Source organism: Pogoniulus pusillus, chromosome 7, assembly GCF_015220805.1.
Source record: "Pogoniulus pusillus isolate bPogPus1 chromosome 7, bPogPus1.pri, whole genome shotgun sequence".
Classification (NCBI taxonomy): domain Eukaryota; kingdom Metazoa; phylum Chordata; class Aves; order Piciformes; family Lybiidae; genus Pogoniulus; species Pogoniulus pusillus.
Window position 1 is genome coordinate 14,359,500 of NC_087270.1, and position 13,515 is coordinate 14,373,014.

Here is a 13,515-nt window from a genome sequence, read left to right on the forward strand (position 1 = left end):
CCGCCTCAGGCCATGATCTAATTACAGCGATGCCACCAGGGCAGCTCTCCGCCCCCTCCCGCGCCGCGGCCGGTGGCCGCCGCTGTCACCGGGCCCACGTGAGGCCAGCGCGCCCGCCCCGTGACGGTGGTTGCCTTAGCGACGGGCGGGCGCTGCAACCGCCGCCGCGTCCGCGCCGTTTGCCGGCCCGACCATGGCGGCAGAGGAAGAGGAGGGCGACGTGGAGTGGGTGGTGGACACCATTGCTGGGTTCTTGCGGGGACCCGCCTGGTCCATCCCCATCCTGGAGTTCATGGAGCAGAAGTGCGAAGGTGAGCGGCCTCCCCTCGGCCCTGCTGGTCCCCTAGAGCCACCTCGGAGGGGCCTCTTCCCGCTCTCGGTGCGGGGGACGCGCATGCGCCGGGTGTCTTAGCCCGCGCTGGGGCCGCTCGCCTGGCGGCCTGCCGCTGGCTGTGTGTGTGAGCCGTGTCACCGGCCGCAGTGCAGGCCGCGGGGGTGAGGGGCTGCAGAGCGGCGGGAGGCTCCCGGACTGTGGGACCCGCCAGAGAGCGGGCCCGGCTCCTTGCCGCCGCTGCCGATACTGGTCAGGGATTCCCTTGCGCGGCAGCCCCCGTGTTTCTGTGCGGGAAGCGGGCGTTTGGCGCATCACGCCGCTGTACCTGACGGTCCCCACGGGCGCTGGTCGGGAATGATCCTCTGGGAAGGCTCGTCAGGCCTTCTGCAGCCGTGGCCTGCGGTTTCCCACCGTTTCTAGGGAGGGAGGCCCTCCTTCGGAAAGTCCGTCTGCCCCGAGCAAGGCGGCGATGTGGCAGTTTACATTCATTAGCTCATAGGGAGGATTATGGCATGAGCTTAGAGCATGACACCCAAGCGAGTTCTTCGTTCTGATGTGCATAATACCCTGACGTGGCCAGAAAGCAGTTAGAGGCCTTTAATACGTTTCTATCACTAAGTGTTATTTACCTGGGAAACTCAACATTAAAATCGCTATCTGGTGGGCAGGAGGGCAGAAGGCCTAAGGTTATATTACTGCAATATGGTGAATTTCGGCAAGATGAGAAACTGTAAATGAGTACCTCAAAATATCACAGCGTTAAAATGTCAGTGGTATCAGTTCCGTGCAGCCCTGTATGTGAGTTCAGCTGGAAAGAACACTAGTAACACTTTTTTTCTTCCTCAAGACGTAGGGAATCAGAATAATTTGGTGGCTGAATAAACTGGAAGTGTAGGCAGTGGGGAAGGGGCACAGATAGACATCCAGCTCCATGTAAAAATAAAGGAGGATACCTATATAGCTGTAGGTATGTAGTGAGGAAATCTCTGCAGCAGAGATTTGGCAAAATTAGTTCTGGTGCTTAACAGAACAAATTTTCTGCTGCCAAAGAACACATAGAGATTTACACTAGAAAAATAACTACTATTCAGGCGAGTCTGAAAATACTGCCTAAGCCCTTCAGAAAGAAGGGAAGCTTTCCTTTGCGATTATGAGGAAAACACGTTTGAGAATTGATTGCCCATGGTCTTGCCCAGGCTGCAGACATTCCCATGTGAGTATTAAAGCATGTTGCCACAGACAACTTGAAAGTCTTTGTGGCTGCTATGAATAATAGGTGTTCCTTTAGTATCACCTGACAGGATGTAGGACTTTAAAATACAGAAGTCAAGAAACTAAGGTTTCTAAATAAATAGGGGCTTAGTACTGTCAAGCTTTGAGAAGAATGGTTCTTACTATTGAAGTATTTTACCTGTATGGTTTTACTCTTCCCTCCATGCTGGTGTGGGTTCTGGCGCAGCTTCTCTAACGGTTTGCTTCAGCAGGGTTGTCATTTTCTTTTACTGTCATTCTCATTAGGGTCCAGTAACAAGAAGAATACTTATTTCATATTCAGTGAAGCAGACACACCTCTGATTCACATTACAGCTTCTAAACAAGTTGCTTCTCTGATACCCTGCATCATTTCTGCCCTTCACAAACCTAGCATGATGCAAGGTGATTGTGAGCACATCTCTCCCCAGTGTATTGGGGAAAAGAGAAAGGTAGAGCTGCTGGACTTGTTACAGCCAGGAAGCAGTAGAGAAATCTAGATGCGAAGCTTTCTCTTGGGAAGGCTATCTAAACTTCAGGTTGGTCATACATTTTGATGCTCATGCAAAGGGTCTAGGTTCAGGAATTGGAGGAACCGATGATCCCTCTCTGGAGCAATGATCTCTCTTTAGAAGGTTGAGGGGAATTTACTAGCAGTAAGAAGATTTATGGAACCTCAGTAAATTTCCATGTAGTGTGAGGCAGGCTTATATACTGGTCGCTTCCTGCCAGTTTGTTTCTATGGAAGAAATCAGAGAAATAAAATAGAGGAACTGCTTGCAGTAAGCAATCTTCCAAGGTGGTGTTTGCGCTCCAGAGTGCTGTTGGACAACTCTCAGAAGTTACTGAGTTAAAAATAAGAGGCTAAGTGTTTGTTCCTGCAATTCTAGAGTTGATAAGAAGCACAGTTAAAGAAATGTGGGGTTTTAGCTGCAGATATCTGCGCAGTTTGCTTTTACTTTATATAAATGTACCGTGTTGGTTCCATTGCTGGGGCTTTTACTGAGATGTTTTGTCAGGACAGAATTATTTGAATTCACAAAACATTTAATCTTTGGTCTGAACAAGCAAATTAGCAACATTTTGATTAATTGTCAATAATCTGTGGTTCCTCAGAAACAGAAATTGAGTATTGGTAATTGGTAATTTGGTAAATTTAGCTGTAGTTACTTAGGACAAGTCCTTGTATTTCAACTTAGAAACAGTCCTAGTGGTTTTCTATCCCTCTTTCTTCCGACTTGATTAATTTATCATGAGTTGATGAATTTCCTTTCATGTGGTTGTGAAACTGAAGTTGAAGCCATGTTTTAAGGTGAGAGGGCTTTTCAAGGTATTAATTGAACCAGTATTTGGACATAAATACTTGGTAATAGTTTTGAGCACCAGAAGATACAGGTGGGTTGCAAAGGGATGAAACATATTGTTGCCTATGACTCTTTGCTCCCAGCTCAGAGCCACCTCACCAATCAGTGAGAATGTGGGGCAAGAAAGAGAATAGTTGTCTCAGATTTGCTTAGGGGCTCATTCCTGTAAGGTCAAATGAATTAGCGGTTCAAACTAGCAGGAAGAACTCAACTTTAATGCTTATCCTGTTTGAAGGCTCCTAGCAAAGATCTTCCATTTTAACAGGAGAACTACGAGTTTGATGCCCAGGATATCTGGGTCCTCTGGCTTACCTTGATACTGGAATTCTTCAGAGTTTTGTTCCTGTTGGGCAACTAAAGCTCTGTGCCAGAATCTTAAGGAAAATGATGACTATGTGATTTAGGAGCCCTGACTCAAGAAAATCCAAGGTCTCCTTTCAAATACTCCTTAATGCTGCTTAACTAAGAGGATATGCTGAATGCAGCTTCCTTTACATGGTACTTCATTCCTTCTCTGTTCAAAGCCTGAGAACAGAGAGCAATTTGTGCAGGCTTTCCATGCTACTTTTCATGTTATCCTGCAGCTGTGGAAGGAGAGGAGGACTTGGGTGCATCCCCTTGGCAGTATGAGGCTTGCTGTTGGCATGGATACTGACTGAGAAGCAATATCTCTGTGTTACTCCTCCGTCAGGTACCCAGAGCAAGAAGGAACGGTAGGAGGTTGAAAGGAACAGAGAAACAAAGACTAAGGTTGAGGTCCGCAAGAACTGTGAGGGAGGTACCCCGGAGGAAAGGATATGCAAAAGACAATAAAGGCAGTAATGTGTCTTCACCTTCTTGGGAGGGTGCATAGCTTCCATAGGAGCTGCATTTTTTAAAGAGTAAGATTAACAGCACTTTTTCTACCACTTGAATTTATTCCTACATAGTTTAAAAGCTTCTAATGTATTTCTAAATTTTTTCATTAAAAATTGTCCCTTGTGCAAAAATTAAACAAAAGCAAATGTTGGTTTTCCAAATTCTGTGATTCAAAAGCAAGTTCCCCCGTGTATTCAGAGAGCCTGAACTATTTGATTTGATTTCTGTTGTTGTACTGCTCTAGGTTGTTAGAAAGTAATGCAAGTGATTTGTGGTTTAGGGACAGCCATCTTGTCAGGATTCAGAGCCACATTGCCTCAGAGCTGTCAGCTGGGAAATGATGCTTTCCAAAGTCATTCTAAATTTGTGTGAAAGCTATAGTAATTCTATGGGCATCAGTAGCATCTTCTGTGAGATGCCACATATGTGTGAAGAATAATCACACTCATTCACCAGTTTAAACAGAATTTCCATTTTTAAAGCATGCATACAAGAAATTACTTCTCCAACATATAGTGGCTAATCTGTAAGGGGGTTGAGAAGAATTTACTTCTAAGCCTGTGCTCTGATTGCTAGATTTTGCATTAACTTTCTTTGTTGCTGACATGAAAAAAAGAAATAAAACCCCACCAAATTCTACTTTTCAGTTTCTTTTCTGCTTCTTCTAATCAAGTGTGGACTCGATTAGATACTAGGAAAAAAATCTTTACTGAAAGAGTGGTCCAACATGGGAGCAGGCTGTCCAGAGGGGTGGAGAAATCGCACTCCCTGGAGGTGTTAAGCTTGTAGACATGGCACTTCAGGATATGCTTTAATGGCCATGGTGGTGTCTTGACTTGTGTCTTAGAGGTTATTAAGACTGAAGGCTGCCATCCAGAGGGACAGGATGGAGATCTGGGATAAGGAGAATCTCATGAGATTCAATAAGGCAAAGTGCAAGGCCCTGCACCTAGGTCAGCACAATCCTTGATACCAGTACAGACTAGGGGAGGATGAGATTAAGAGCAGCCCTGCAGAAAAGAACTTGGGGGTTACGATGGATGAGTATCTGGATGTGGGCCAAAAGTGAGCACTTGCAGCCCAAAAGGCCAGTGGCATCCTGGGCTACATCAAAAGAAGCGTGGTGAGCAGGTCAAGTAAGGTGATTCTGCCCCTCTGCCCTGATGAGACCTCACCTAAGTGCTGTGTCCAGCTCTGGGGCCCCCACACAAGAGAGACATGGACCTGCTGGAGTGGGTCCAGAGGAGAGCCATAACAATAGTCAAAAGTCTGGAGCACCTCTTCTATGAAAACAGATTGAAAGAATTGGGACTGTTCAGTGAGGAGAAGAGAAAGCACCAGGGAGACCTTACAACTGCATTTCAGTAACTGAAGGGAACCTACAGGAAAGCTGGGTAAGGACCATTTAGATGGCTTGTACTGATAGGTCAAAGGGTAGTGGCTTTAAACTGGATCAGGGTAGATTTAGGTTGGACATAAAGAAGGAGTTCTTTATGATGAGAGTGGTAAAATGCTGGAACAGTTTGCCCAGGCATGTTGTTGAGGCCCCATCCCTGGACACGTTCAGGATCAGACTTGATGTGGCCCTGGTCAGCCTGATCTAGTTGGAGGTGTCCCTGCTTACTGCATGGGGGTGGGACAAGATAACTTTTGAGGGTGCCTTCCAATCCTATGCAATTTGAGAATCTGCATTAGATTGACAGCTGGACTTGGTGATCTTAGAGGTCTTTTCCAACTGAAACAATTCTACGCTTCTGTATTTCCAGTCAAGAGTTCTTAATACACATTTATAAAACTGATTAATCTGGCCTATGCTATACAGATGCCTATTTTGTCTAAATCAGGATAGATACAATTAAAAAATAATTAACCTAGAGAACCCTTCCTTTTTTGTGTTACCTGCTTTTATGTAGACAGGGCCTTGATTTCTCACATCACCTTGGCTTCTCACTAGATGAATGGCACTTAAATAAATTTAGTTTAAGTCAAATACATGGAGAGAAAAATGTCCTTTAAGAATGTCATCTGCCATCTTAGAACAAGCTCACATGAGATTCTTGTATTAAATTTTAGTTTTAAGCATACATATCAGCTGGATCCACAACTTGCTTAGAAATCTGCTTTTGTTGTGCAGGTATGTTTCCCAAGTGTCAAATTGGGAAATTTAGTTACATTAAATTACCAAAAGTACATGCTTAGCCTGAACATGTGGAAAAATATGTTGTTATTATTATCATAATCAATCATGGCCTGTATTATCATGTAACTAAATATATGACCTTTTAAAGGTTAATCTTTCTCTTGAAGGTGCAAGTTAATTTGTGGTGTGTACACTAACTCAAAAATATGTTTATGTTTTCTTTATTTTCCACAGTTTTTGATGATGAAGAAGAAAGCAAGTTGTCCTATACAGAAATTTACCAGGAGTACCAAGCTCTAGTGAGAATCATTCATTATTTGTGGTAGATTTCTAAGAAATAAAATGTAATGTTAATGTAGTGTTTCTGCTTGTGTTATCTCTGTTATTTAGAATTTCCTGATACTGCCTATTACAAGTGTTACTTGGAAAACCTTTGAGTTCTAGTTGTCATAAGCATTTCTCTGCTTAAACAGCAGATACATAGAAAAGAAACTTTATCACACAGTGTTATCTCTTCTGCTGTTCCACAGCTGTTCCACTAGCTAAAATACTTGACTTACAAGCTTGATAATACTTTGTTTTCTGACAAACCGCACAATGTCTTGAGATGACTCATATTTTGTTCACTAATGAGTCTGGTGAATCTTTTGAATTAACTTTGTCAGAAAAAAATACAGGAGGGTTTTGGACCATGCTTAAAATACCTCTAAACCAGTGCAGGCAGATTATTAAAGTTTTTGTTTGTTTGTTTGTTGGTTTGCTGTTTTTTTTTTTTTTAACAAGGCTTGGTAGTATTTGATGTTAAAAAACATCAACTGAATAAATATGGATCAACATCCATTTTTGCTCTGACTCTAAAGGGTTTTCAGGCAAAAAATGATGAGAAATATTATCCAGGAGGCTGGAGAAAAGGTAGAGAAGTGGGACTGGAGAAGCTACATTAAGTTGTAATAGAATATAACAATAAAAATGCTTATTTTGAATAGTTCATGAAAGTAAATCCTGACAGGAAAATCAGTTACCCTATTTTCCTTTAAAATACAATATACAATTATGGAAAAAATACATAGGATTCTTAGGGAAAAAATTCTTGAAAAGTAAGGTTTATACTTTCTTACAGGTTGAAAAATTACTAGAAGACTATCTTAAAGAAGTTGGAATCAATGAAGAGAAATTTCAAGAAGCTTTTTCGTCTCCTCTTGCAAAAACACACACTTCACAGGTAAATTTTCTCATGTTTAGGAATACATAGAATTAATTTTTAGCTTTCTATTTTCAGTAATACAGCAGGGTAAAGATGAAACTTGGAGAAGGTTTTTGTTAAAATTGTGATTTTTTTTTAAAGGTAGTGCTTCTGTGCATTTTTCTGATCAAAGTTCAAATATTGAACATAATGACAGATACTTGTGTGGTGTCAGACACTTTTTGAGATTCACTTCTATTCTTCTAATATCTGCCACCTTTATTTGCATATTTGCCAGCTTTATGGTCGCCTTCAGTCTACTTACAGTAGCAGACAAAGATTAAAACAAGACATTGTTCAGTAAATCAAATGAATTGCAGTTTTAAGTTTACACTGGGAAAGTCTTCAGGTTTTGTGGTAATGTTATGTAGACATGTTGATCTAAAAACTTAAACTATCAAATTCTTTTCTTCACTGGCTCAACTTGAATGGCTGAAAAAGGTAGACAGGAGAATTAATTATTAAAAAACACACTCCACAGAATAGTGATCTTATATAATTTCAAGTGAACTGAGATGTTTATGATTTCTCTGTGTTTTTTAACTTCATGCCTACATTCCCCCCACAGGCCATTTTGCAAACTGTGTTGGCAGCAGAAGATTTTAGACTATTTAAAAAAATGATGGTACAGAAAAATATTGAAATGCAGTTGCAAGCTATTAGAATCATTAAAGAAAGAAATGGTAAGAACATCTTTTAGTGTTCTTTTGATGACTATGTAATCTGCTCATAAAGGAGTACAAAATAGTTTTCCAGTTCAACTTAATGGAAAATGTTCATCTGATTTCACTGGGATGAGGTTTTCAGTATTTAGTGCTGGGCTTGTATTCTGAGTGACAGCTGTCTATATTCCTTTCTAAACTAACAGATTTTTTCAGTTCTGTTCTCCTGCCTAATTTTTCTGTGAAACATGACTTAGTTTTTGTGTTAAAGAATGTTGGTGATAATTTTGAGTGAAAATACCTCAGTGACCATATTGATAGTTTGAGTTATGCTACTTATGTAGCAATGATTCTGTACTTTGCAGTTCACACTGTACAGCTGCACATGAAAAAATCCATACAGAAAGAAGTTAGGGCCTTCAACATGCTGATACATATCTGCTTTTAAAGAAGATAAAATAATTTACACGCAACTCTGCCACTCTCTTGATGTTTCTGAAAGGATTTTTATCTACCCCTTTTTTCTTTGTCTTTGGTTTTACCTTTCTTTTCCTTCTTACTGCATGCATTTTTTTCAGGGAATAAATTTAAATTTCAAATTTCAAGAAACAGCTGAGTTTGAAAATGCAGGCAAGGCCAAATTGCAGTCTATAGGAAATACCATTTAATGGTCAATGCAGAGTATGATCTAAAGCTTACGCTTTATCCTTAGATGTCAAAACTTTCGTAGTTCAGAAGGCTTTGCCTTTTTGCTGCTAGCAACTTGATGCTCAATGTCTAGAATCTTTTTGGAAACAAGTACAGGGACAGAGAATTAGATGTCAGATTTGTGGGGTGTTTTTATTGTTGCCTTTTCTTCTTTCATTCTTTCTTTTTCCTCTCCACCCAAAGAATGATGCCAAATGGAGGACAAAATAATTTTCTTTAGAGAAATGTATAAACTTTGCTATGTCTGTTTTTAGTTTGTGGTTTTTTTTTTAACAGGTGTTTTGCCTGACTGTTTGACAGAGGGTTCTGATGTATTCAGTGAAATTGAACAAGAAGAAATGAAAATACTGAGAGAGGTTCTAAGGTAAAAAAATAATCAGTACTACTTTGTTGTTTTAAAATAGAAAAATGAAAGTATGTAGACCCTAACTCTTCTATCACACAGGTTACATGAATACTCTTGTCACAGTCCTGCTAAGAGAAAGTAAATGGTGCCACACATTGGCTATGATCAGGAATATTTAAAGACTTGGAGATAAATGCTCCATCTTGGTGATGCATAGAATTGTAGTGCAACTTTAAAAACACTGCAATTCCCATTTTCTCCTAAAGCTCCAGGTAGACTTAAAATTAGACCTGGGTTAGATGTCTCTGGACAACAGGAACACACTCACTGTAATCCAGTCAGGGAACACCCTAAGTATTAAAGCCTGCTCCTTTTCTTTTCTACAGCTTCCTTCATAGTTGTGTTCAATGACTGTTGCTATGATCTAAGAAAATGTGTGAGGACTCATAGGACTTCTGTAGATTCTCCTCCAGTCACAGTTCACATATCTGTAAACATAATTTTAAATGATAGCAGAATAATCCATTCAGGTTATATTATGTTACCATTTTTCATCTGTGTTCTTAGAAATACATCCCTCTCTGTCTTTAACCCAGCAAATTAAACAAGGGATAGATAAGCCCTCAGAATTCTTACACAGTTATTTTTTCTCAAGGAATGATAGATTGAGGATGGTAGGTCCTGTATGTTTATCATGTTTGTTTGTTTCTATTCAGAGTGCATTTTTATTTATTTAAATACTTAAGTTTATTTAAGTATTTTGGAGACTAACAAATTCACATTATCTTGTAAAGCTTTTGATAGTCCTCAAATATTTAAGCAGTGCTAAATTTAACTTCAAGACAGCAATACTAAAGATGTCTGGAGTATGTATTCATATTTTGTGTTACAGGAAATCAAAGGAAGAATATGAAATGGAGCAAGAGAGGAAAAGGACTGAAGAAGTGAGTATCTTACCTTTCCAGATGAGTTATGCTGATGATTAATAAATATCCAGATATCTCTATCCTGGGCGTCAACTCTATCACTTTAAGGCAATGTGTACCATACTAAACAAACAAAAAGTCTGTCATGAAGGCCTTATTGGCACTTCTATTTGAAAGGTCTGTTCTGTTGTTTTTGATGACACTAGTGCTGTACATGATAACATGATACTATTAACCATCAGTCATTCGTGGGAACTCATACGATGTGCGTATTCCCTCAGCCATATCTGAATTCTAAAATGCTGTCAACCTTTCAGATCTGAATTACTGGTATTGTCAAGATCAAAGAGACTTCAAAGTCTAAGATTGTTATAGATTGCAGCATTCGTAATCCTTCAGGAATTTTAAGGATCACTTCATAGACAGTGTAGTTGTTCATTAAGCCTGCACAATATTGCCAGAACATATTCACCAGGAACCAGAAATCCTCTCCCAAGTTAGATTATCACTTGGTTTCCATCAGAGTAGAGCACTGAGAAAGGTAACTGAATGTAAATGGAGACTAGCATTCAGCAACTTGGAAACAAGCTGAAATTAACTACAGTGGAAACATAGCCATAAATAAACCTCCCTTTCACTGGAAAAACAGATGAAAAATAGCTGGATTTGTAGGCTGTTACAAAGGGATCAGAATCACTCTGCTGTTCTTTCCTGTCATTAGGAAATTGAGCATACTGAACTTGGCAAGAGAAAACATTGTTGCTTCAGCCTAAACTGACAAAGTAAACTATCTGGAGACTAAATTTAGATACTACAGAGGTTGGCACTATTTCCAGCCCTATTCTTGAATTCATGTACTACTGAATGCAAGTCTGGAACAGTTGGGGTACTCTGCCTAATTAAACCTCTCTCCCAGAGTCTGACACTGTAGAAGAGTGGTGACCAAACTCTTATTTCCCATACTACAATGTTAGATTCCAGGAAATGTACATAATTCTTTTGAAAACAACTGGAAAATGCAAGGTTTGGCTCATTTTAAGAAGTCAAGTTGTATTTAGATGCAGGCTTATCCAAATCTTTATATACCAGCCAGTATCAATATTCTCGATAAACAAGCCACATTACAGAGGCCTCAAGTCAAGTTCACCTTTCTGAACTTGTGTCAGAGCAAGTCCCTACTGGGGTACTTCAAAGTGGGGCAAAAGTTAGTTTTGCCAAATAGTTCAAGTAAGAGTTCTGGACCCTGAGACAGGCAGGCACTGGGATCTTACCGTTAATGCAACAGTTCCCTTGCTGCATTGTATTTTGTTTGTGGACAGACATTTGCTTGAAAGTCACAGGAAAAGTGTCACAGACAAAACACCCTCTGCATTATGTATTTGTAGCTGGGAATCAAAATACCTATTTACCTAAATCTCTAAATTCTGACTGTTGATTAGGGAGCAGGTTTTGAACTAAAATTGCAGATGTTGGCTTATGACTATAAGCCAATAAGAACTTGGCCATTGGTAAAACAAAGTAAGCAGTTTGCTTTGGTTCAGTTTGACAATACTGTGTGTAATAAACACCACAGTTTTAACTGAAAGTTCTTCTGGGAGCTTGCTTTGTGTTGACAGTTTAATGCCTGCAATAAAGTGCCAAGCAAGAAATGTAATGCTTGGCTTTGTTTTTAAATTTAAGGTACCTTCCAGATGTAAATCACCGGATGTTACCTGCAGCTTTCCAGGAGATTCAAGAGAAGTTGTGAAAGTCAAGGAGTCCACTGAGAGAGCTGATGCTTCTGGAGAAACTCCAAAACTTCCATTAGGTAATTTTATTGGAAATTGCAGTGCTGAGTGTGTAGTATGATACTGTTTTCAGATTACTGAAGAGTCTCACTCATCTCAAGATTGTGGGAAGCTGTAAGTAAACCATCTCAACCTTGAAGTTAACCTTGTTTTGAGCAGGGTGTTTGCACTGCAAGAATGTCCTACAACCTGAGTTGTTTTATTATTTGGTCATGTAAGTCCTCTCCAATTGGAGGAATCTAACAACAGTTTTCATCTATTTATTGTGCTTATGCAGTCATTACTGTTAAGAACAGTATCTTCCCTATAAGCAGCTATGAATTGTTCACTTCAAAAATTGTGCTTTCTGTCCCTCTATGCAGCCGTTAGAGATCTGATTTATAATTGTACAACATTTGTTGACAGCCAGACAAATGTTTCTGAAGGACCCAGCCTTAAACTGTTAAAATTCATTCAAGCCAAATCGTCAGACTACCAAATGGATTAATTTTGCCTTTGGTTCAGTTTTTTGCTTAATCTTTTCAATTCTGCCATTTTTCTTTTAGTGGAATTTTGACACTTACCAACCTTAATTACCAAGGAGAGCTCTTACAAATATTCTTGAACTTTACCCAGTTTGTGTGAATTGTTTGTAGGTTATTATTTTCAGGAGAGCATGAGCTTGCCAGTGCTTTTACAGAGAGGAATAAAGAGGAATTGCTGATTGTGATAGAGATGCTCTTGGGATGTTTGTGCTGTAGCACCAGCACAAAGGTTCTGACCTGTTTAGGGCGTTGTGTGTATACATGCACACACACATAGGTGTGTATACACACATGCACACATCTATGTGTATTGGTATATATGGTGATCTTCAAAACCAGGCTGCATTTCAGTGGAATCTGCAGTCTTACAAGTTTGTGAAAAATTAGTAAGTTAATATTCTTGGAAGTGGTTTTAGAACATAATTCCAACTTGGGGAAATAATAGTCTGTGCCTGTCCTTACTTATATTTTTCCTGTGTCTTGTTTCTGTATGCATTCACACTGGAAGCTTTCATATCACAGACACTTGAGCTGGGTGCTTTTAGTGTTGGTAGTACCTTTGGGACATACTTGCTCCTTGTTTTTCCATTTGATGGCAGTGGACAGATGAAGTGGTTATAGGACCCTCTGTTAATTTGAAATGAATTAATAAACTCATTGAACAAATTGTGTCACTGACCTCTTGGATATCATCTTCTTCCCCCCTTTATACTTTTGTCTTTCTGCCGAGGGTTTGTTACATTTATTCAAACTCTTCTTCTCTCCTTTTCACCCTTGGAAGTATGCAGAAAGCCTGCAGGTATACTTGCATTTTTCTCCTAGCCTGCTTTTACTCTTATTTTGCATAATAGTGCCATCTTGCAGCAGCAGCACTAAACTGTGACTGTTCTGCTGTGGCTGTTTTCAGGCATATTCATAGGAAATACTTTGTCTGTGGGACTCATCCCATACTTGAGAGACAGGAGATCTTCATCCTTATAGAACTGGCATTTTGAGGCAGCACAGCTGTCCAAAGAGGCTACTGAGAAAGTTTTCTCACAGCTTATTCTCCACTATCATCTTGTAGAAAAGTGGAGGCAAAAATTAAGAAGAATCTGTACTGGGAATCATCTTCCAGACCACTTTCTCACACAGAACTGAGGACCACCCTCTTCATACCTGCTTCCAAAACATGGAACTAAAAGTTTATCCTGGATAATGGGGTTATGTCTGCTGCTTGACTTCCTTTCTGTTGGTGCCAGATACATCTCTAGGAATGGAAACAGCAAGAACTTGTCACTAACAGTTTGTGTCCCTCAATGATAGTAGAAGAGCTGCTCTTCTCTCACCTCACAGCCCACCAGAGCTGTTCTCAGACCCTGGCTTCATGTTC

The 13,515-nt window shown here is 40.0% G+C and overlaps 1 protein-coding gene across 1 annotated transcript in view; it reads left to right on the forward strand.

The window, feature by feature from the left end:
• The window catches only part of CFAP36 (cilia and flagella associated protein 36), a 21,029-nt gene continuing 7,514 nt past the window's right edge, over nt 1–13,515 (forward strand). Inside the window, exons 1-7 of the mRNA XM_064146007.1 lie at nt 1–311; nt 6,182–6,246; nt 7,068–7,169; nt 7,759–7,873; nt 8,837–8,924; nt 9,799–9,850; nt 11,513–11,639. Coding sequence (XP_064002077.1) covers nt 194–311; nt 6,182–6,246; nt 7,068–7,169; nt 7,759–7,873; nt 8,837–8,924; nt 9,799–9,850; nt 11,513–11,639 — 667 coding nt within the window. The 5' untranslated portion in view covers nt 1–193. The remainder of the gene's footprint in view (nt 312–6,181; nt 6,247–7,067; nt 7,170–7,758; nt 7,874–8,836; nt 8,925–9,798; nt 9,851–11,512; nt 11,640–13,515) is intronic.